Raw genomic sequence first — 16,848 nt, 5'->3', positions numbered from 1 at the left:
ATCTAGTAGAAGCAGACCAATAGCTTGGAGGAGGGGAGGAGAACAGAAATGTCTGCCCTCTATTCTGTTCATCTGGTAGGTGCCTGCGTGTGCTGTGGTCCTGGCGCCTCTGGGACTTTAGTCCATTCTCCCGGCATGCAGGCAAGGGCTGGGGCACAGCAGTGCAAAAGAGAAATGCTAGCCTGATTCCTCTCCTTTTGTGCCTTCATGTGACAGGAGGAGATAGGAAAGGAGAAGCAGCCACAGACTTTCATAGGGTAGGTCTGTTTCTTCTCCTGTGCTTTTCCTTTGTAAATGGAAGCAGGGCAAATGTGACAGGTGAGTCAGGAAGCCACAGACTTCATAGGGTTGGTCTGTTTTAGGGGAAAGTATGTCTGGGAGTGAAGTTCCAGAAATTGATCATCTTAAAGCTTATTTATTCCCACTTCCCCTTTGGAAAATTTCATGTTGCTCTAAGCTGTGACAACTCCAGTTTAGATAACTGCTATGTGGATCATAGTATTTGTCACTAGAAATTATGTAGGAAATACTCAAACCAGTACTCCCGACAGTGTGTTCCATAGAACAGTAGTTTAACAATATGCTTGTGTGAAGTGTTCCCTCTCAAATAAGATTGAGAGACATCGCACCCTAGATTCACCCTGACCCCTGAGCTCTAGATTCAGGAGGTACATTGGCAAGTGTACGTCAGTATAGGAAAGGCTCTAAAAAGTCCTGAAGCAGAGGAATCTGTGTGGTGTTGTCCTTTCTCACTCTGCAGACCTTGAGACGGGAGTTTCCAGAATGCACTTGGGAAATTGCAGTGAGACTGAGAGAAAGAGCCCCAAGGCAACACATTTCAGAGGGAGGGTGAAGAGTTGGAGGGATGATTTTTTTATTTTTGCCATACCCCAAGGCTTGTGGGAGGATCAACCCCAGGCCTTGATGGACAGTGAAAGCATGAGTGCCCTAACTGCTGGACTGCCAGCAAATTCCTTTTGGGGGGGCAGGGGTGGTATTATTTTGAGGAGGCTTTGACACTAAGGGCTTTACCATTCATCCTGCTTTCTTCTCCCTTTGAACCTTCTTGTTTGTTGATGTGATCCCATTGTGTTCCCTGTAGCTTCCCCTGACTCAGTCGTGTTCACTGGCTTAATACCTACTTACATACATTTTATTCCTATTGTGTTTGGAAGTCTGCTATCTCCTCTCTGCCGTAATCCCTATGAGGACAGAAGCTGTGTCTTATTACTGCTATCCTCCCAGTGTCTAGCAGCTGCCTACCCAGCTGGTGTGGGCAGGCTCTCTAGGAAGACACTGCTCTTGGGTTACACAGTAGTGGGCTCTGTGCTGGGTTCTAGGGGGACAGTGACTGAGACAGTCCTGTCACCCTGGAGCTCAGTGAGTGGGGAAGGCAGAGCTATGAACTTGAGGATCAAGAGATGGGGAAGAACAGGAGAGGGTCTTCTGTTGTGAGGTGGGCATCTTGTTCTCAGGTGGGTCTCCCAGCAGGCCCTAATGAGTTTGGTGAAAGCAGCATTTGCTGTCAACATACCCAGCCAAGCTGGGCCGGGGAATGTATGCTCAGAGGTGCCGACTTCCTGCTTCCTTCCAGACTCAGTCCATTGTGGCTAGTGCAGCTCAGGAACTAAACGTCTGATTTTGTTTCATTTCAGTTAATTTCCATTTTCTAATTGAAGCAGTGTAGAATTTTTTTTGATTAAACACAATTTTCTTTTGAGGTAGGACTACATTACCCTTTAAACACTGAAAATAAAGCATCCTATTTGCAATGTGCTGTAATTATAAAATACATATTGGATTTTGAGGACTTAATCCCCAAAATGTAAAATATTAATAATTTAAAAAGTGATTATATGTTGACATAGTAATATCTTGGGACATACAGGCTTAAATAAGATATATTATTAATTTTTTAATAAAACTCAGTTCAAGCATTTAAGAGTAAGCTGTTCTCATGTGCCATTTTCTCCCCCATCACTTGTATCTGGTTTCTAGGCAATTAAAATTGGAACAGCTCCTCTTTCTCTCTATTTCCTCCCTTAAGAAATGGGGAGCAGAGATCAGCTGCTTTTATTCTGCGTGCCAAAGTTGGTACTACATTTACAAATCCTACAGAGCCATCTTCCTCATGCAACGTTAGAGGCCACTCCTAATTAGGTAAATGGATAGCTTTCAGAGTGTATCCTGCTTTTTCAGTCAAGAGCTAAGCTTGAAGTACGGAAATGGTGTGCTGTGCACTGGAGCCCAGGAGCAAGGTCAGGCGTGGACCCACCCGTGGGATGCGGCTTCCCCCAGACTCCAGCACTCGGGACCTTCCTGTGGAGGTTGGTGGTTCACTTGGGAAGCCAGCTAGCTCGCCCATCCTCCTCCACCTGATGAGTCCCCTGGGCTGGGTGTGGCTGCCTCTGAGACCAAAAAGACAGGGACAGGTTGAGGGGATCTGGGGAAATTGGGGAGCAGAAAGAAGAATCTGAGCCTTGAAAAGAGCTCAGAGCTCAACAGCTCAAGAGGGGATGTGTGTCTGCCTGAAAAAGATTTAAGAGAGATAATGGAAAGAAGAGTGAGATTTGGTGCCGCAGCTTGGATGATGGGGGAGGGAGACATGGTAACATGTGCTGGTCAAACTCAAACAACTATCCACCCCCCACCCCCCGACTTGTTTGCTCATGAATCAGACCTCCCCCAATACCATTGTAATCTTGAGGGTCCTCAACCTGAAAATTGACACTCCGTTGCTGCAACTCCTAATTACTGGGCTGGTCTCTTCTGAGTAGAGGATGTTATTTGAGGCTGGAGAGGGATCTGTGGATGGACTTGGAGATATAAGTAAACTCTGGCATGTACATTTTTATCCGGAGACAGTTTGTCATTACAATCAGATTTGCAAAATCCTTTTGGACCCAGAGAAAGTGAAACATTCCCCCGTAGAGTGCATCGTCCTCAGGCTAGCAGGAGTCTCTGCCCAAGCCCTTCTTTACAGGCTTCCAGGACAGCCCTGCCTCAAGTGCGTTCTGCCCCCAGCACTGGAAAAGCACCCCCCGGATTTTAGCAGGTTGCTTTTCTATCATTTGCCCCCTGTCCTAAGCTGCCAGTGATGACCTGCCAGTTCCTACCATGCCCCTTTCCTGTAGCAGCAAAACTGTTTCTTTCCCATTGTCTTACAGGTGGAGAAGGAGACGCCCTCTGGCAATATTCTGCAGTCTTCCAGGGACCCTCCTTATACTGCCAGGCTACATGACCCATTCGGAAATGTCCCCCCCAGCCCCCAGTTTAATCTCCCAGCCTGTAGCTAAACCCTGGGGTCACCAGATTCCAGATACCTCTTCCCATTCCCCTGCCCCTCTTGGAACTCATCAAACACAATTTATACAGATTCAGCCTTAGAATCAGATAGTGAGAGGCTTCCCTGGCCGTCTAGTGGTTAAAAATGTGCCGTGCAATGCAGTGGATGTGGGTTCAGTCCCTGGTCGGGAAGTTGAAATCCCACACGCTGCAAAGCAACTGAGACCTAACACAGCCAAATAAACTTTAAAAAAAAATTGGATAATGAAGTTCACACCTGTTGCCTGGTTTCTAGAATTCTAGCTCTTGTAATGCTGCTTCAGTGATGAGCAAAGAGTAAAAGCATAGTTAAGCACAGTTACAGTTACTACATTCCTTTAGTACGTAGGAGAGAGAAGGTAAAATTTCTTAAAAAAAAAAAAAAAGCCTCCAAACATTTCTCCCTTAATTGACTCTTCTGCTGGAAAGGTTTCCCTTCCCTGTGCTAAGCAGTTGCAGTGACAGCACAGAAGCTCTGGAGGGATGTGGGCTCGGTCAGATCCCTCTTATTCCTCACTGTGGTGCCTCAGGCCCTACTTCATCTCCCTGCGCCTGTTGCTCTTTTCATCTGTGAAGCAGCAGCAGTGCCTGCCCCCAGCCACACTTGCCTTAAGGGCTTGTGAAAACCCAGTGGAAAGGTGGTGTTTGTGTTTCACTGACATGCTGACATACACATGTGATAATCTCCAGGTCTTAACCCAAGTAAGACCACTTATATGTGACAGCCACTGAGTCTACCCATTACCATTAGTGACACTCTGGTGCCTCTCGTTTGGGGGAGAGAGCCACTTAACAGAGGCTGTAGGTTAAAATCTAGGCTTGCTTCAGAGAGGCTGCTGTCACAATGGCCCTGATGCTGAGACTTTGGGCAGTGCTCTTGCACCCATTTCGCTGGTCTGGAATGATCAGAAGAGTTCCAGGGCTTCCCCCTACTGTGTGCACTTCAGAAAACTACCTGACTGTTGGTCAGAGGGTACAAACTTCCAGTTGCAAGATGAATAAGATTTGTGGATCTGATGTACAGCGTGGTGGTTATAGTTAATAATACTGTTAATATGTTCCTGAAAGTTGTAGAGAGAGATGGTCTTAAATGTTTCTACCACACAAAAAAAGAAATGGTAATTATGTGACCTGATGCAGGTGTTAGCTAACTCTGTGGTGGTAATGGTTTTGCAGTATGTTAGTGATTTTGCCTGAAGAATCCCAGGGATGGCGGAGCCTGGTGGGCTGCCGTCTGTGAGGTTGCACGGAGTCGGACACGACTGAAGTGATGCAGCAGCAGCAGCAGCACTGATACAAATCAGCATGTTGTGCACCTTAAACTTACACAATGTCATGGGTCAATTATATCTCAAGAAAGCAGGGAAAAGTAGAACCAAAAAACTCCAGAAAACCATCTGACCCTGAAAATGTGGTTTCTCTCCCAGCACATTTGCAGGTCAGCCACACTGGCTGGATGGGGGGAGCTGTATGGACGCACTGGCTACAACTATATTTTCTCAGGTGAGTGTTAAGCTGCAGCCTCTGTGACTAAGAACAGGAGCCCAGTCATGGAGAACAGCTACGCAGGGCCACAACGGTCATGGTGATTATGGGGTGGGCAGCAACCTGGGGCAGGGGCAAGGCCATCTAGAGCCCTTCCTCTCATCACCTGAGAAGATGCTTGTGGTGAAAAGAATGCCAGGCACGTGGAACATCAGGTCCTGGGAGAGGGAGGAGCATGGTCCTCGGGGTGGAACCAGGGGTAGACTGGTTAAGCAGCCCTTGCATGGAGCCCCTGCCATGGCCCAAGTGCTCACCACAGTTTCCTCCCACAGGGGGTGCAGACGACGCCTGGGCAGATGCAGAGGATCTCACGGAGGAGGACTGTGCTCTTCGGTCAGTGCCAGACAGTTACGGGTCTGGGCTTGGGTGAGGGGCAGGTATCTGACCAGTGATGGCCATTTTCTACTGATGGCCGTGACATCATCAGTGGTCCAGGTGAGTGGATTGGCTTCCTTCGTCCACATCTCTGAAACAGAGTTGTTGAAGTCCACCCCGTAGCCTCACCCGCAGCTGACTTTATGAACTGCCTGAGCAGTTTGTCTTTATCCTGGCTGCTCACAAGGACCCCAGGAAGAGTGCCCCAGTCCTGGGGTTCCTGGCACTGCAGGCCCAAGACATGGCGCAGACATCTGTGTGTCTTCAAGCCCTATGGTTTCCAGGATGTTGATGTCCAGCCTACCAGGTGATGCTGGACACACCTGGCCTGAGGACTGTGGTCAACACATCGGAGATGCAGGCACCAGAAGTTCCACAGCTGTGTGATTGGCGCCATAAGGGAGTACAGTACAGGAGTGCCTTAGGTCCCCTGAGAGGGAGGGAGGGGGCTGGCTCCCACTCTCCCTACCTCCTTTCTAAATACTTTTCAGGAAATGACAGTAATGGTATTTTGGAAAAGCTGCTTTGCATGGCTGTGCCACATGGAAAGTCTTTAACTGGCGTCAGGCATCTCTGGAATGCACATCAGCACCCGAGTCAGATCAGCTGCCCAAAATCACAGCTTGGAGCTTGAAAAAGCATCTCGCTGTGCCCAGCTTCTGCCTGCTGGTTCCATGAGCAGTGGCTCTGGCTTGCACATAGGAATGTTTGGCTCTTCCCCCGAGATCAGACGACCTCTGCTCCAGCCAGGCCATCCTCCACATTGCGCACTGTTCTCGGCAAGGCATCTGCTGGGTTCAGCAAAGCAGTGGGCATTAAAAAAATAAATTAACGGTGACTGTTTATTTGTTCTACTTTTGCCTTTATCTCTATGACTGATCAGAAGGCAGCCTGGGGATTAGGAAAATTTCATCTTTCTCCTTGCTTCAGAGGCCACCTAAGCAGAGGGAATTCACTTGCTAGTATTTCACAATCAGTTGATAAAATAGCTCTAAAAAGTCCATCTCCCAATGAGAATTCCAATCTGTTACATTTTGAGCAAGTCATATGGCTAAAAATGGTCATAAATGGGGGAGAAGGGAGGAGGGTAGAGAGAGAAACTCTAATGGAAGCTCAGAGACTTGATCAGCCACCAGCCTGCTGCTTTTTAGAACTTGGAGATTATCTTGAGTTTTCTGGCTTAATGTCAAGCAGCGCCAGAAAGCCCTTTCCTGCCCCAGCTGCATATTGCTTCTCTTTGAAATGTGTCCCAGAGGGCAGAATAATCTCTTGGAAAGTCACCTTCCCTCACCTTCACTGGGACCGCCGTCCCGTCTGGCCTTCCCAGCCTCCCTCTCCTGGAGAAGGGAAACAAGTGCTCCTGTAGCACCTAGACTTCCGGAAATGGATACTCAGTGCAGCTTCTCTCTCTGGCCGTCTATTTCAGAAGTTCCGACACACATCTCTTTGATAAGGTCAGAGGCTATGACATCAAGCTGCTCCGGTACCTGTCAGTCAAGTACATCTGTGACCTGATGGTGGAGAACAAGAAGGTGAAGTTTGGCATGAAGTGAGTGCAGGAGACCCCCTCCAAGTGGGTGGAGGCCATGTGTTCAGAGGCTTGTGGGCTCAGGGATGGTGCAAAGCAGTCACCAGGGTGCACTGGGTGCCAGGCCTTGTGCATCCTCTCCCTGTATCCTCACACAGCCCTCGCTGTGAGGAGGTTCTTGTATCCCCCTCATGCAGGGGAGAAACAAGCCAGAGAGGGTAAGTCACTTGTTTCGGGGAGTCCAGTAAGCACCAAGGGAGCCACCAACGTCTCGTGTACTCTGCTGCCGCTCCGCCATCTCTGGTGGATTAGCATCTCTTTTAAAGTGGATCCAAAAAAACAGGGTAGATCCAGAAAATCAGTATTCACTCAATTTTTATATCCCGTATGGACCAAATGTTCATAGGACAAAGAAAAATGAGAAAAAGTGGAGCCTGGGTTGGAGTGATGAATTTGGGGAATTTTCCCAAAGTGTAGCTTGTTTATTCTTTTTATAATACTGACCTTTAATTATGCCATGTTTATCTTAGAAAATAAGCCACGCTGAGGCTAAGTTACAGCTCAGCTCTCTGTAGGTCCCCCTGCCCCTCCGTCACCTGTCAGAGTAGTCCTCCGTCTCTCAAATGCTGCTGGGGAGCATTCTCAGCCAATGCTGGAGAAGATGGTGGAGAGGAGAGTCCCCCTCGGGGCCCCTCCTCAACAGTGTCTGTGCTTCCTTCATCTGGGAGGCTTGTACGGATTGTGGTTCTGTGGCTTTATGTCCCATCGCAGGTGCTGTGGTATCAGGGAGAGTCAGAGCTCTCACCTGGTGACTTCAGGTAGGCAGCACAGAGGTCCCATTCTTAACTGTTCAAAGTCAGCCTGACAGAAGGGCCTCATCCCAACTCTGAGAGGTTCTGTAGCAGGAGGCTTATCTGAGCTGTGGCGATGCCTGTGGGAAATGGCACACATGGGCTGTGGTGCCGTAACACGTTGTGTCCTGTCTTGTAGTGTCACCTCCTCCGAGAAGGTGGACAAAGCCCAGCGCTATGCCGACTTCACTCTCCTCTCCATCCCGTATCCAGGTAGGGGCTCCTTCCAGGGTCCGGTCAGGGGACAGGCTTCCCAGGACTGGGGCTCCGAAGGCCACCTGCAGGCCCTGGCCACTTAGGTGCTCAGGTGCCCTGGAGCTCCCCAATAGCATACACTGTTGCTCAGTGTAGGACAGTGTGGTTCCCGGTCCGTGGCTCTCAGCTCTGGGTAGGACACTGTCCTGGCAGGGCTTTGCCCTGGGAGGGGCCTAGGGATGGAGTCTGGACTCACACCCACCCTGCTGTACCCTTGAGCGAGTTCCTTCACCGTGCCAGTCCCAGGTTTTCTCAAGCATCATGGAAGTCGGTGAGGCTTAGCTCAGGGTCTTGTCAGATTAGGTGAAGTCAGGTTGATCAGCGTGCTCTGTGCCACTAACGTGCTGTTCTTGGGGTCAGTCACCAGTCGTGCTGTGCTGGCTGTTACTGTGGTGACGTAAGCACTCTGTTCTCAGTTGTACGTGGTTGGTGGCCTCGTCACGTTGCAGAGTGCTGTGGTGAGCATGCAGCTGGCTACATGTGTCTCTGGCACAGACTGTATGTAATCTGTAGCCAGGGCAGTGTTCTCTGCACTGCATGGGTCCATTGGTAGCATTGTAGCCTTCTAGCAACACCTGCTTGTTCAGGGAGGTATGAGAGCCCTAACCTCAGTGCCAGACTTTGTGAACAGACAGCAAAAAGTGAACTCGTTGTCCTTAAAACCTCTCTCCTGCTCCTCAACACTAGCCCTGCCTTCAGTCCTCTGCTGGATCTTGTCTCTTCATCTTGGATCCATAGGGCCAATGGCAAGAGCAGACTGGTGACCCCAGATTGCTGTCAAGCCACAAGGCCTTCTCTTTAGAAGCTCAGGTTCATCTGGTGCCTGGTGGGCAGAGGGTATCCTCATCAGTGTGAGCCGGTGGTACCTGAACCACGACCCCCGATGGCCTGGCCTCCATCACTCTGGCCTCCGTCAGGGACTCTCCTTCCTAATCTCTGCCAGCTCAGCATTTGGTGGCTTGTAGGGCTGGATGTGCATCTCAGCTGTAGCACCATGTCCTTGAACAAGTCCCCTAACCCTTCCGAGGATAAATGAGGATAACGCTGTTTATTTCTGGTTGATGTGCCAGGTCCAGCCCTGACAGGTGCTCGCTGACACTGGGCCGAGTGATGGGTGCGTGGGAGGAAAGGCTTGTTTTGGCCAGATGCCGAACCATTAAGAGTGATGCCTGGGCTCGGCAACATCAGAGCTGTCAAGAAGATATCCCACCTGGGGGTCTACATGAGGGCTTCCGTAGTGTAGTTTTCAGGTTGGTTTTCAGACCAGGCTCCCCACTCTCAGGAGATGCTTTGGGGTCCGCAGACTGAAGTACTCTGCCTAATGGGAAAGCTCTGTGTTGGCCGAGGACCCAGGTGTCAGCTTTCTGTATTTGTATTCAGGTTCTCAGTAGGACTTGGTTTAGAAAAAATTGTTTTGTGCCAGAACAGTGGCACAATATCCTTTCTGCTGTCATTGGGCAACTTGTTATAAGACTCCTGAAACTAACACCATTTGACCCAGTTATTCATTAGGCTGTAATCCAGCCAGCCTGGGCCTGCAGATGTTCATCATGTGAGTTTTATTTTTTTGGCCACACAGCATGTTAGTTCCCCAAGCAGAGACTGAACCCATGCCCCTGCATTGGAAGGCAGAGTCTTCACCACTGGACCGCCAAGGGAGGTCCTTCATCACGTCCGTTTATACCCAGCCCAACATGGGTAATATTTTCTTTAATCAGAATAATGATTATGTAAATAACGGCACAGCCACCCATAGTATTGTAGAATGAGATACTACACAGTAATAGAAAAATGCTTAAGGTGCTAATAATAAGCACAATACAAAATGAAATAGTAAAATCTCAACTGTGTGAGAGGAAAAGTACTTACATAAAGGATAAGAAAGAAATATGCCAAAATGGTAAGATGATACTATCTATCTCTGAATTTTTTTCTCTTTTCTTCCCAGAATATCATGGACTGGATCTGATAGTCGTGCGTGTGTTGAGGGGAGAGTAAGGGGGGTGGGTAATCAATAAAAATTCAGAAGCCTGAGGTCGGGGAGATGCCATGTGAGGACACAGGAGAAGCACCTTTTACTTCCTGTGCTTATGTTCTTGAATTTCCTCACCTGCCTGTATTCATAACAAAATTAACATTAGCCAGACCAAGTCCTGAAATGCACTCTGCTGCCATTTCGGGGGTCTCCGTTGAGCCCTCGGATGAGTTTGAAGCCCAGACAGGAACTGTGGTGGTATCAGTTCTCTGTCAGACTAACTTAGGCTTCGACTGGCCCTTGAAAATGAGAAGTGTTCTGGGAGCACTTCCCTCAGGCCCCAAAATAGACAGGGCCGAAAACTCCCCAGCACAAGTCTTATTTGTTTCCTTCTCGAGTGAGCGCCTGCTCTCACTTCACTTTTGGTGCCATCCCTTTGCCTCTCAATAGGCTTAGAAGCCTGTTGAGGTAATGAATGTCAGGCCTTGCCCTGGGTACCGAGGTTGTTTTAATTCCCTCCATTTCTCATAGTCAGTTGCTTCTGTATCACACGCTGCTTAAGAGCTGGGCCTGGAGCCTGCGATGTTGATTCGAGCGCTTAAGTCTAAGAAAGCAGAGCACTTCACGGGAGCTCTGAGGAATAATTGGTTGTCTCTTCTAAACCTGGGCTGATAAGCTCAGGGCCTCTGTCTGATATTTATATTTCTTCTTTCTCCCAGTGAGGCACCTAGGAATAGGCTGAAGTGTTAGGGCTGAGTATTGTGGCTTGACTTCCCTGTCTACAGAGGGGCCTGGGGACTTAGAGTGAATGAGGACAGAGGTGGGGGGTGGGTAAGAGCCACGTGTCGGACACAGCAGCTCGGTCTCCAGACTTCCCCCCACCAGAGGAACCTTTCCTTTGTTCCCGGGAGTGACCTCAGGCTGAGGGTGGCCCGAGGAGCTGGAGAGTCCCATGGGAATGTTGATGGCCTGTGGCTGCCTTGACAGAATTCAGGCAATTATTCTGTTGTCTTTGGGGACCTCCTCAGACTTGGACCTGTGGCCAAAGGCTTGTGTCCTTCAGAGTTTGTGTTGGCTCTGGCAGAGGACCTGAGAGGAAACCAGGAATTTCCCCGCCAACCCCCCGGCCCTGGCCGTCCTGGCCATGTGGTGAGGGCAGGCCTCATTCCGCCTGGATCGAGCTGCAGGGCTGCGCTGGGGCTCTTGCTTCGGCTTCAGCGGGAAGGTGGCACTGGTATGCTGTCTCCTGAGGGCCGTCAGTGCTCTGCCAGCTGTTTTCTGTGTATTACTTCATCTTGTCCTTAACCACTTGACAAATGAGAAAGTCAAGGCTGAGAGATGTTAACTTGTTCACAGTCCCAGAGCTAAGCTAAAGGCTGAGGTTAGAGGCTGGCAACGTTGGCAAGGCCCTTTTCACTCGTTTTCTCTCGTTTCCAGAGGTCTTACCTTGATGGTGTTTCTTACAGCGTTTCACTTGTCAAGATGGGCGTGTGTCTGGAGCACCTGTGCCGTTCACTGCCCATGGTCCTTTCCTGCATGTTACAATGCTCAGTCCTCACTGAAAGCCTGTGGGCCTGCTATAGGCAGACCTCGTTTTACTGCTCTTCAATTCACTACTGTTTACATATTACATCTTTTATAAACGGAATGTTTGTGGGAACCCTGCGTCAAGTCTGTTGGTACCATTTTTCCAGCATTTGTGTACTTCATGTCTCTGTGTCCCATTTTGATAGCTTTTACAGTACTTCCAAATGTTTCATCATTACTACACTTGTTATGGTAATGAGCGATCAGCAGTCTCTGACTTTACTGTTCCAACTCATTGTAGGCCTAGATTTTGGTCAGCAATTTTAAGGAATAAAGCCTTTTTTTTGGCCACACCACATGGCTTGTAGGTTCTTGGTTCCCCAACCAGGTGTTGAGCCGGGCCCACAGCAGTACTCTTGAGTCCTAGCCACTGAACCTCCAGGAAATTCCCTCAAGTATTTTTTATATTTAAGGTATATTGGTTTTTTAAGACATCATGTAATCTCACATTTAATGGACTATAATACAGTGTAAGCATGGCTTTAATATGTACTGGGAAACCAAAAGATTCACATGGCTTACGTTATTGTAGTATTTGTTTTATTGGAGTAGTAGCAGGGTGATCTTATGTGACTAGATAAGTTGCTGAGAAAGTGCTGCCATGGTTCAAATTGTATGCCACGCTTTTGTTCTCTGGTTATTGGCACTTCAGGGGCATATAGAACAGAGGAACTGGAAATGAAAGGCGAGGTGACCAACAGCCAGTGAGCACAGATGGAGAGAGAGACATGTGCAGGCAGGCGGCACCTTGTCAGGAAGGGTCTGTGACTGGAAACCGGAGGCGCATTGGAGGTGCCCGCCCGCCCAGTCCAGTCCCCACTTGTGTTGGCTGGTGGCCACTTCCGTCCTCCAGCGCCCAGGGACGTCTCAGGACTCTGGGCCAGGAAGGGTGATGGTGTAACTCTGCCCTTCTTTTCCAGGCTGTGAATTTTTCAAGGAATATAAGGATCGGGATTACATGGCTGAAGGGCTCATTTTTAACTGGAAGCAGGTATGAACAGTACCAGTTGTCAGCTTGGGTCTTCTGTTCCTTTGTGAAGGGAAACCAGCTAGAAAATTTTGAGGGGAAAACAGCTACCCTTTTCGTTTCTTTTCTCTTCCCTGAATGAGTCTCATTTTTTTTCTCTCCCTCTTCTTCTTAGATATACATGTTTAAACTCCTATCACATACTGTTTTCTCTCCCCCTTTAGTTTCTCCCTTTCTTTAAAAAAGTTTCCAGGGACAGGGTAGAAGTGCTTCATCTTTGCTCCACCACCTCCTGTGGGAAGAATGGGGCAGCCTTCTGGTCCTCCCCAGTGGGTGGGAGCAGCCCAGGAGCTGCTGGAGGCTGAATCCAGTCCATCACCTCCGTCTCAGCAGCAAACACTCAAATGGCCAACTGGAAACTCCACTTGGCAGCAATATCTGGTCCCTTTGATTTTTCAAGCTTTCTCTTTCAGGCTGGCACAGGCATCTGGCTTAGAGAAGGCAAGCACTGTCGGGGGGACACGCTGCCTGCCCATGATAGCGACAACTTCAGGGCCTCCGCCTGTCACCATAGCGTCTCCTGGTGGCCAGCCTGTGTCTCACAGTGTCTTTCTGTCCCCAGGACTACGTCGATGCCCCTCTGAGCATCCCTGACTTTCTGACTTGCTCTCTGAATATTGACTGGAGCCAGTATCAGGTGAGGGGACCCCTGGTGCCCACCCCACAAGCCCCTCAGGCAGAGGTCTGAAGGCCTGGCTCGCCTCCAACCTCTGACAGCCTGGGAAAGGAGGAGCTGCTAGTCTCTCTGACTCTCTCTCCTGATTTGCTCTTGGCCCAGAAAATCAAAGCTTTCTGAACATGACTCACTGAAAGATTTGCATCCACCAGGGGGTTCTGTTTCCAGAGGAGGACTGCATGGAGTTTGCTTTTCCAGCTCTGGGACTTAGTGACTTTTTTCATTTTACCTTTTAAATGCGTGTTCCATCAGAGGAAGTGTAGCGCTCCCTGACCTGATTTGCTCATAGAAACCTGAAAATTATTTCCATTGTGCGTCTCTCTTATTACTGTCTGCCGTGGAAGGGGCACCAATCTTACTGGATGAACCCATCTGTCTACCACGTCTGGCCCACACTGTATAAGCCCATGGCCCATTAGCAGTCTCCTTGCCACCTGCTTCAGCCAGGACAGGGAGCCTCATTCTGCCCACTGCCTTCCCCACACCTATTCCCTCTGCCTGGCTGCCCCCTCCCCCAGGCTCCATTTGTCTGGCTGACACCGTGCCTTCAGGATTTGGCTTGAGTGTCCGTTCCAAGAAGACTTGCCTGATGTGCCTCCTGTCCCCATCCCTGGGGAGCTGGATGCTTGCGTTACATTCCCATTAATCCCTGGGCGTGTCTCTCTTGGAGTTTTCCACTGAGCTCTAGTTACTGATTTATAATAGAGCTGCTTCCCCATCTTCTGTAGACTGACTACCAGGAGGATGGGGAACCACGGCTTGTGCATCCTAGAACTGAAAATGGCCTGGAGCCAGAAGGCTGAGCCACTGAGTACCCAGAAAACATCCTGCTTCCGTCCTCTTTTCATCTGCTCCCGGGTCTGGACAGTTCCCATTCAGCCTTGAGATCTCCCTCTCCCCGAGGCCCAGCGCCCCCTGTTATGCAGCTCTGTGTTCCAGTATCACCTTGGACTTTGTTATCCTAGTAGCAGATGGTCTGTAAAGGCAGAGGCCATGCTTAGCCTGTTTTTTCTTGTATATGTGCCCCCGGATACAAGGCAGATGCTCCATAACTATTGGCATGAGCCAGTTATAGGGGTGTTGGGTCTTCTCTGTGTAGGTGTTTTTGCAAGAGAGGGGACTTTAGAAGGAGAGCCGATAGGTTGTTTGTTGTGTCTCAGAAAGATGGAACAAGCTGAGGAGCCTTGTTCCCTACTGTCAGGCCCCAGTCTGTCCCTGGACAGGTGGCATGGCCAGAGAAAGCGGCGGGCCTCCTCCTGAATCTGCTGTGTGCAGAGGCCTTGAGTAGGCCCCACCTAGCCACCACCACTCTCTCTGCTGGCACCGTTCTTTGCCCTTGTGCATACAGATCTGAGAACCACTTCCTCACCAAATTCCCTGTAACTGTACATCAATGCTGTCTACTATGTTGACAGTATTGATGCTGCCAAGAAAGTCTGTCTTTCTGGGAAGGGTCCCTTGTATGTGGAGTTGTGTTTAGTGGATAGAGGCCCTGAGTATGAGCTCCTTTGGCTGTTCTCATGGGGCTCTGTGACCTTGAGCAAGTGACCTCACTTCCCTCTGAAAGCAGAATTGACAGCACCTGTTACAGAGTTGTGGCGAGGTTCAGATATGATCACTGCATGAAAGTGTCCTGTTAATGGAAATGCCGGACCAATTTACTGATGATGATTGGGGGCGACTCCTGGCTTACTAACTCGGGAGTGAGCACTCATAAAGCCCCAGGCACGAGGGTAGGGGGCAGGGCTTCCCCCAGCTCTGCCTGCTCTCTGATGTTGCTCAGCCAGTTGGCCTCACTGTGCTTTGCCGTCCTCTTCCTCAGCCAGGTCCTTTCAGCCCCTGCGCTGACTCTTCAGCTCCCAGGTCCACCCATCACCACTCCCTTCACCCTCTGCCAGGCCACCCAGGCCTCACTAGGCGATCCGCACCTACAGTCTTTCCCAAGTGTCCAGTCATGTGGACACCTGAAAAGCTGCCCAAAATGGAATTGTCAAAACCCGGAGCACCCCCAGGCCCTCTACCATTTACCCAGATGCTCAAACTCAGAATGCTGGAGATGGTGGCTCTTATCCCTCACATTGATGGCTAGTTCCCATCAGTTCTCTTAAGTCTCTGCCCCAGGGATTTTCTCCAGTCGTTCCTGCTTCTGTCTCATGTCACTGGCCTAATACAGGCTACCATCATCTAATGGCTGAGAGTGGGGCCACACTGAGGGGCAGCCAACTGGAAGTAAGGAACGTAAAGCATGTGAACAGGGCCTGGCAGAGAGCAGTACTTAGGTGACAGGCCAAGATTGTCATTGTCACTCCGTCCTTCCAAATTCCATCTGACTTTTCCTGTTAGCCTCAGAAGTCCAAGGACTCTCACGTGGTCTACCAGTTCCACGTGGCCCAAGCTTGTTCTGGTGACTCATTGGCTGTCCCCTCCCTCTCTTCCAGCCACCCTGGCCATCTTCCTTAAGGAAGATGCTCTCCAGCTTTGCACATGCTGTTCTCTATGCCAGAAATACTGGGTGCTTTCCTTAAACCCTTTTCTCACATGCATGTCACCATTTCTTAAAAGCCTTACCTAATGGTCCCCGAGGATCGGGCTAGGCTCACCTCCCATTACATGGTTCCACAGCATCTTACAGGGCTTCTTTTAGTCAGCACGCCTGCAGCAGTTCACTTTGGCTTCTGTTCCCTGCAGCCCCGAGAGCTGGGGTTATTGTGTTCACTGCTGTGTCCCAGGGCCAGGCCCACAGTGGTGTCCACAGCAGTGTTCCCAGCGCGCGAGGAGCAGTGCTGCCCTCTGAGTAGCCAAATGGAATCTCCTAGAGCTCTGCTCTTTCATTCTGTGCCCAAAGACCCCTTCCCGTGGCTGCTTCTCCTCACACAGACCCCTGACCATGAACAGGCAGTGAAGGAACTTTCCAAGGGTACCTCCTAGTCCCTAAGCACTAAGCCTTATAGATAGAGCCCTCACTGGACTTGGTCTAGGAGAAGAGACAACACATAATTGTCATCTGCGTAGTAAGATTATTGGCCAGTGGCTACAGAAGACTCTGTACGTAGATAATGGGGCTGGGCCTTTGAAGGATGAGTAGGAGTTTGCCAGGCAGGGGAGACTACTCCAGGCATACAGATGTAAGCCAGATATGTGGTACTCGGCTTTGCACCTGGAGGCTTTTTCACGACACACATGGAGTGAATCAGAAATGAGTGTAGATTTTCATTCATTTCCAGGGTCCTCTTCACATTCTGTACTCTCGTTAGACATTCGTTTCCTCACTCTAGTATCTGAAGAAATAGACATCACAGTGTAGCGTGTGACTGACCACAGGCCTGGGTCCAGACCCCAGCTCAGCTTAGCTGTGTGACCTCAGGCTTCCGCCAACCCAGTGCTCCCCAGGCTGTGGTTCCTGCCCCCGCCCTAGGGGGTCCCCTTCAAACAGCTGCTGTGGTTGGGGGCCCCTGCCCTCTCCTGGCTGCCGCAGCCCTCCCCCCACCCATCCAAGCACCCCACGCATCTGCCGCAAGTCTCCGGTCTCTCCTGCTCTTTCTCCCCTGGGACTCACAGTGAGGAGGAGATCTGTGGACAGTGGTGTGTCTGACACGTTGAACCAGACAAGCAGAGAGACCCCCAAGCTGCCATGGGTAATAACTTTATTAATGTGGCGCTGCAGCAGCTTTCTCTGGAGCCACTGAAAGTGGGTCAGGACTCTCC

At 50.0% G+C, this 16,848-nt stretch overlaps 1 protein-coding gene across 11 annotated transcripts in view; it reads left to right on the top strand.

The window, feature by feature from the left end:
* Positions 1-16,848, top strand: part of MTMR14 (myotubularin related protein 14) — a 44,134-nt gene that overhangs the window by 10,869 nt on the left and 16,417 nt on the right. For 4 of the 11 annotated variants that reach the window (XM_068982487.1, XM_068982484.1, XM_068982490.1 and 1 more), the window contains exons 4-9: positions 4,752-4,827; positions 5,142-5,202; positions 6,671-6,793; positions 7,763-7,836; positions 12,361-12,431; positions 13,030-13,104. In XM_068982487.1, the coding sequence (XP_068838588.1) occupies positions 4,752-4,827; positions 5,142-5,202; positions 6,671-6,793; positions 7,763-7,836; positions 12,361-12,431; positions 13,030-13,104 (480 nt within the window). Of the gene's footprint in view, positions 1-4,751; positions 4,828-5,141; positions 5,203-6,670; positions 6,794-7,762; positions 7,837-12,360; positions 12,432-13,029; positions 13,105-16,848 lie in introns of those variants that run through there. The other 7 variants (XM_068982488.1, XM_068982485.1, XM_068982491.1 and 4 more) reach the window with 4 other exon arrangements.

The sequence above is a fragment of the Capricornis sumatraensis genome, chromosome 10 (genome assembly GCF_032405125.1).
Source record: "Capricornis sumatraensis isolate serow.1 chromosome 10, serow.2, whole genome shotgun sequence".
Classification (NCBI taxonomy): domain Eukaryota; kingdom Metazoa; phylum Chordata; class Mammalia; order Artiodactyla; family Bovidae; genus Capricornis; species Capricornis sumatraensis.
The sequence above is the reverse complement of the archived record's forward strand: the minus strand, read 5'-3'. Positions and strand labels throughout refer to the sequence as shown.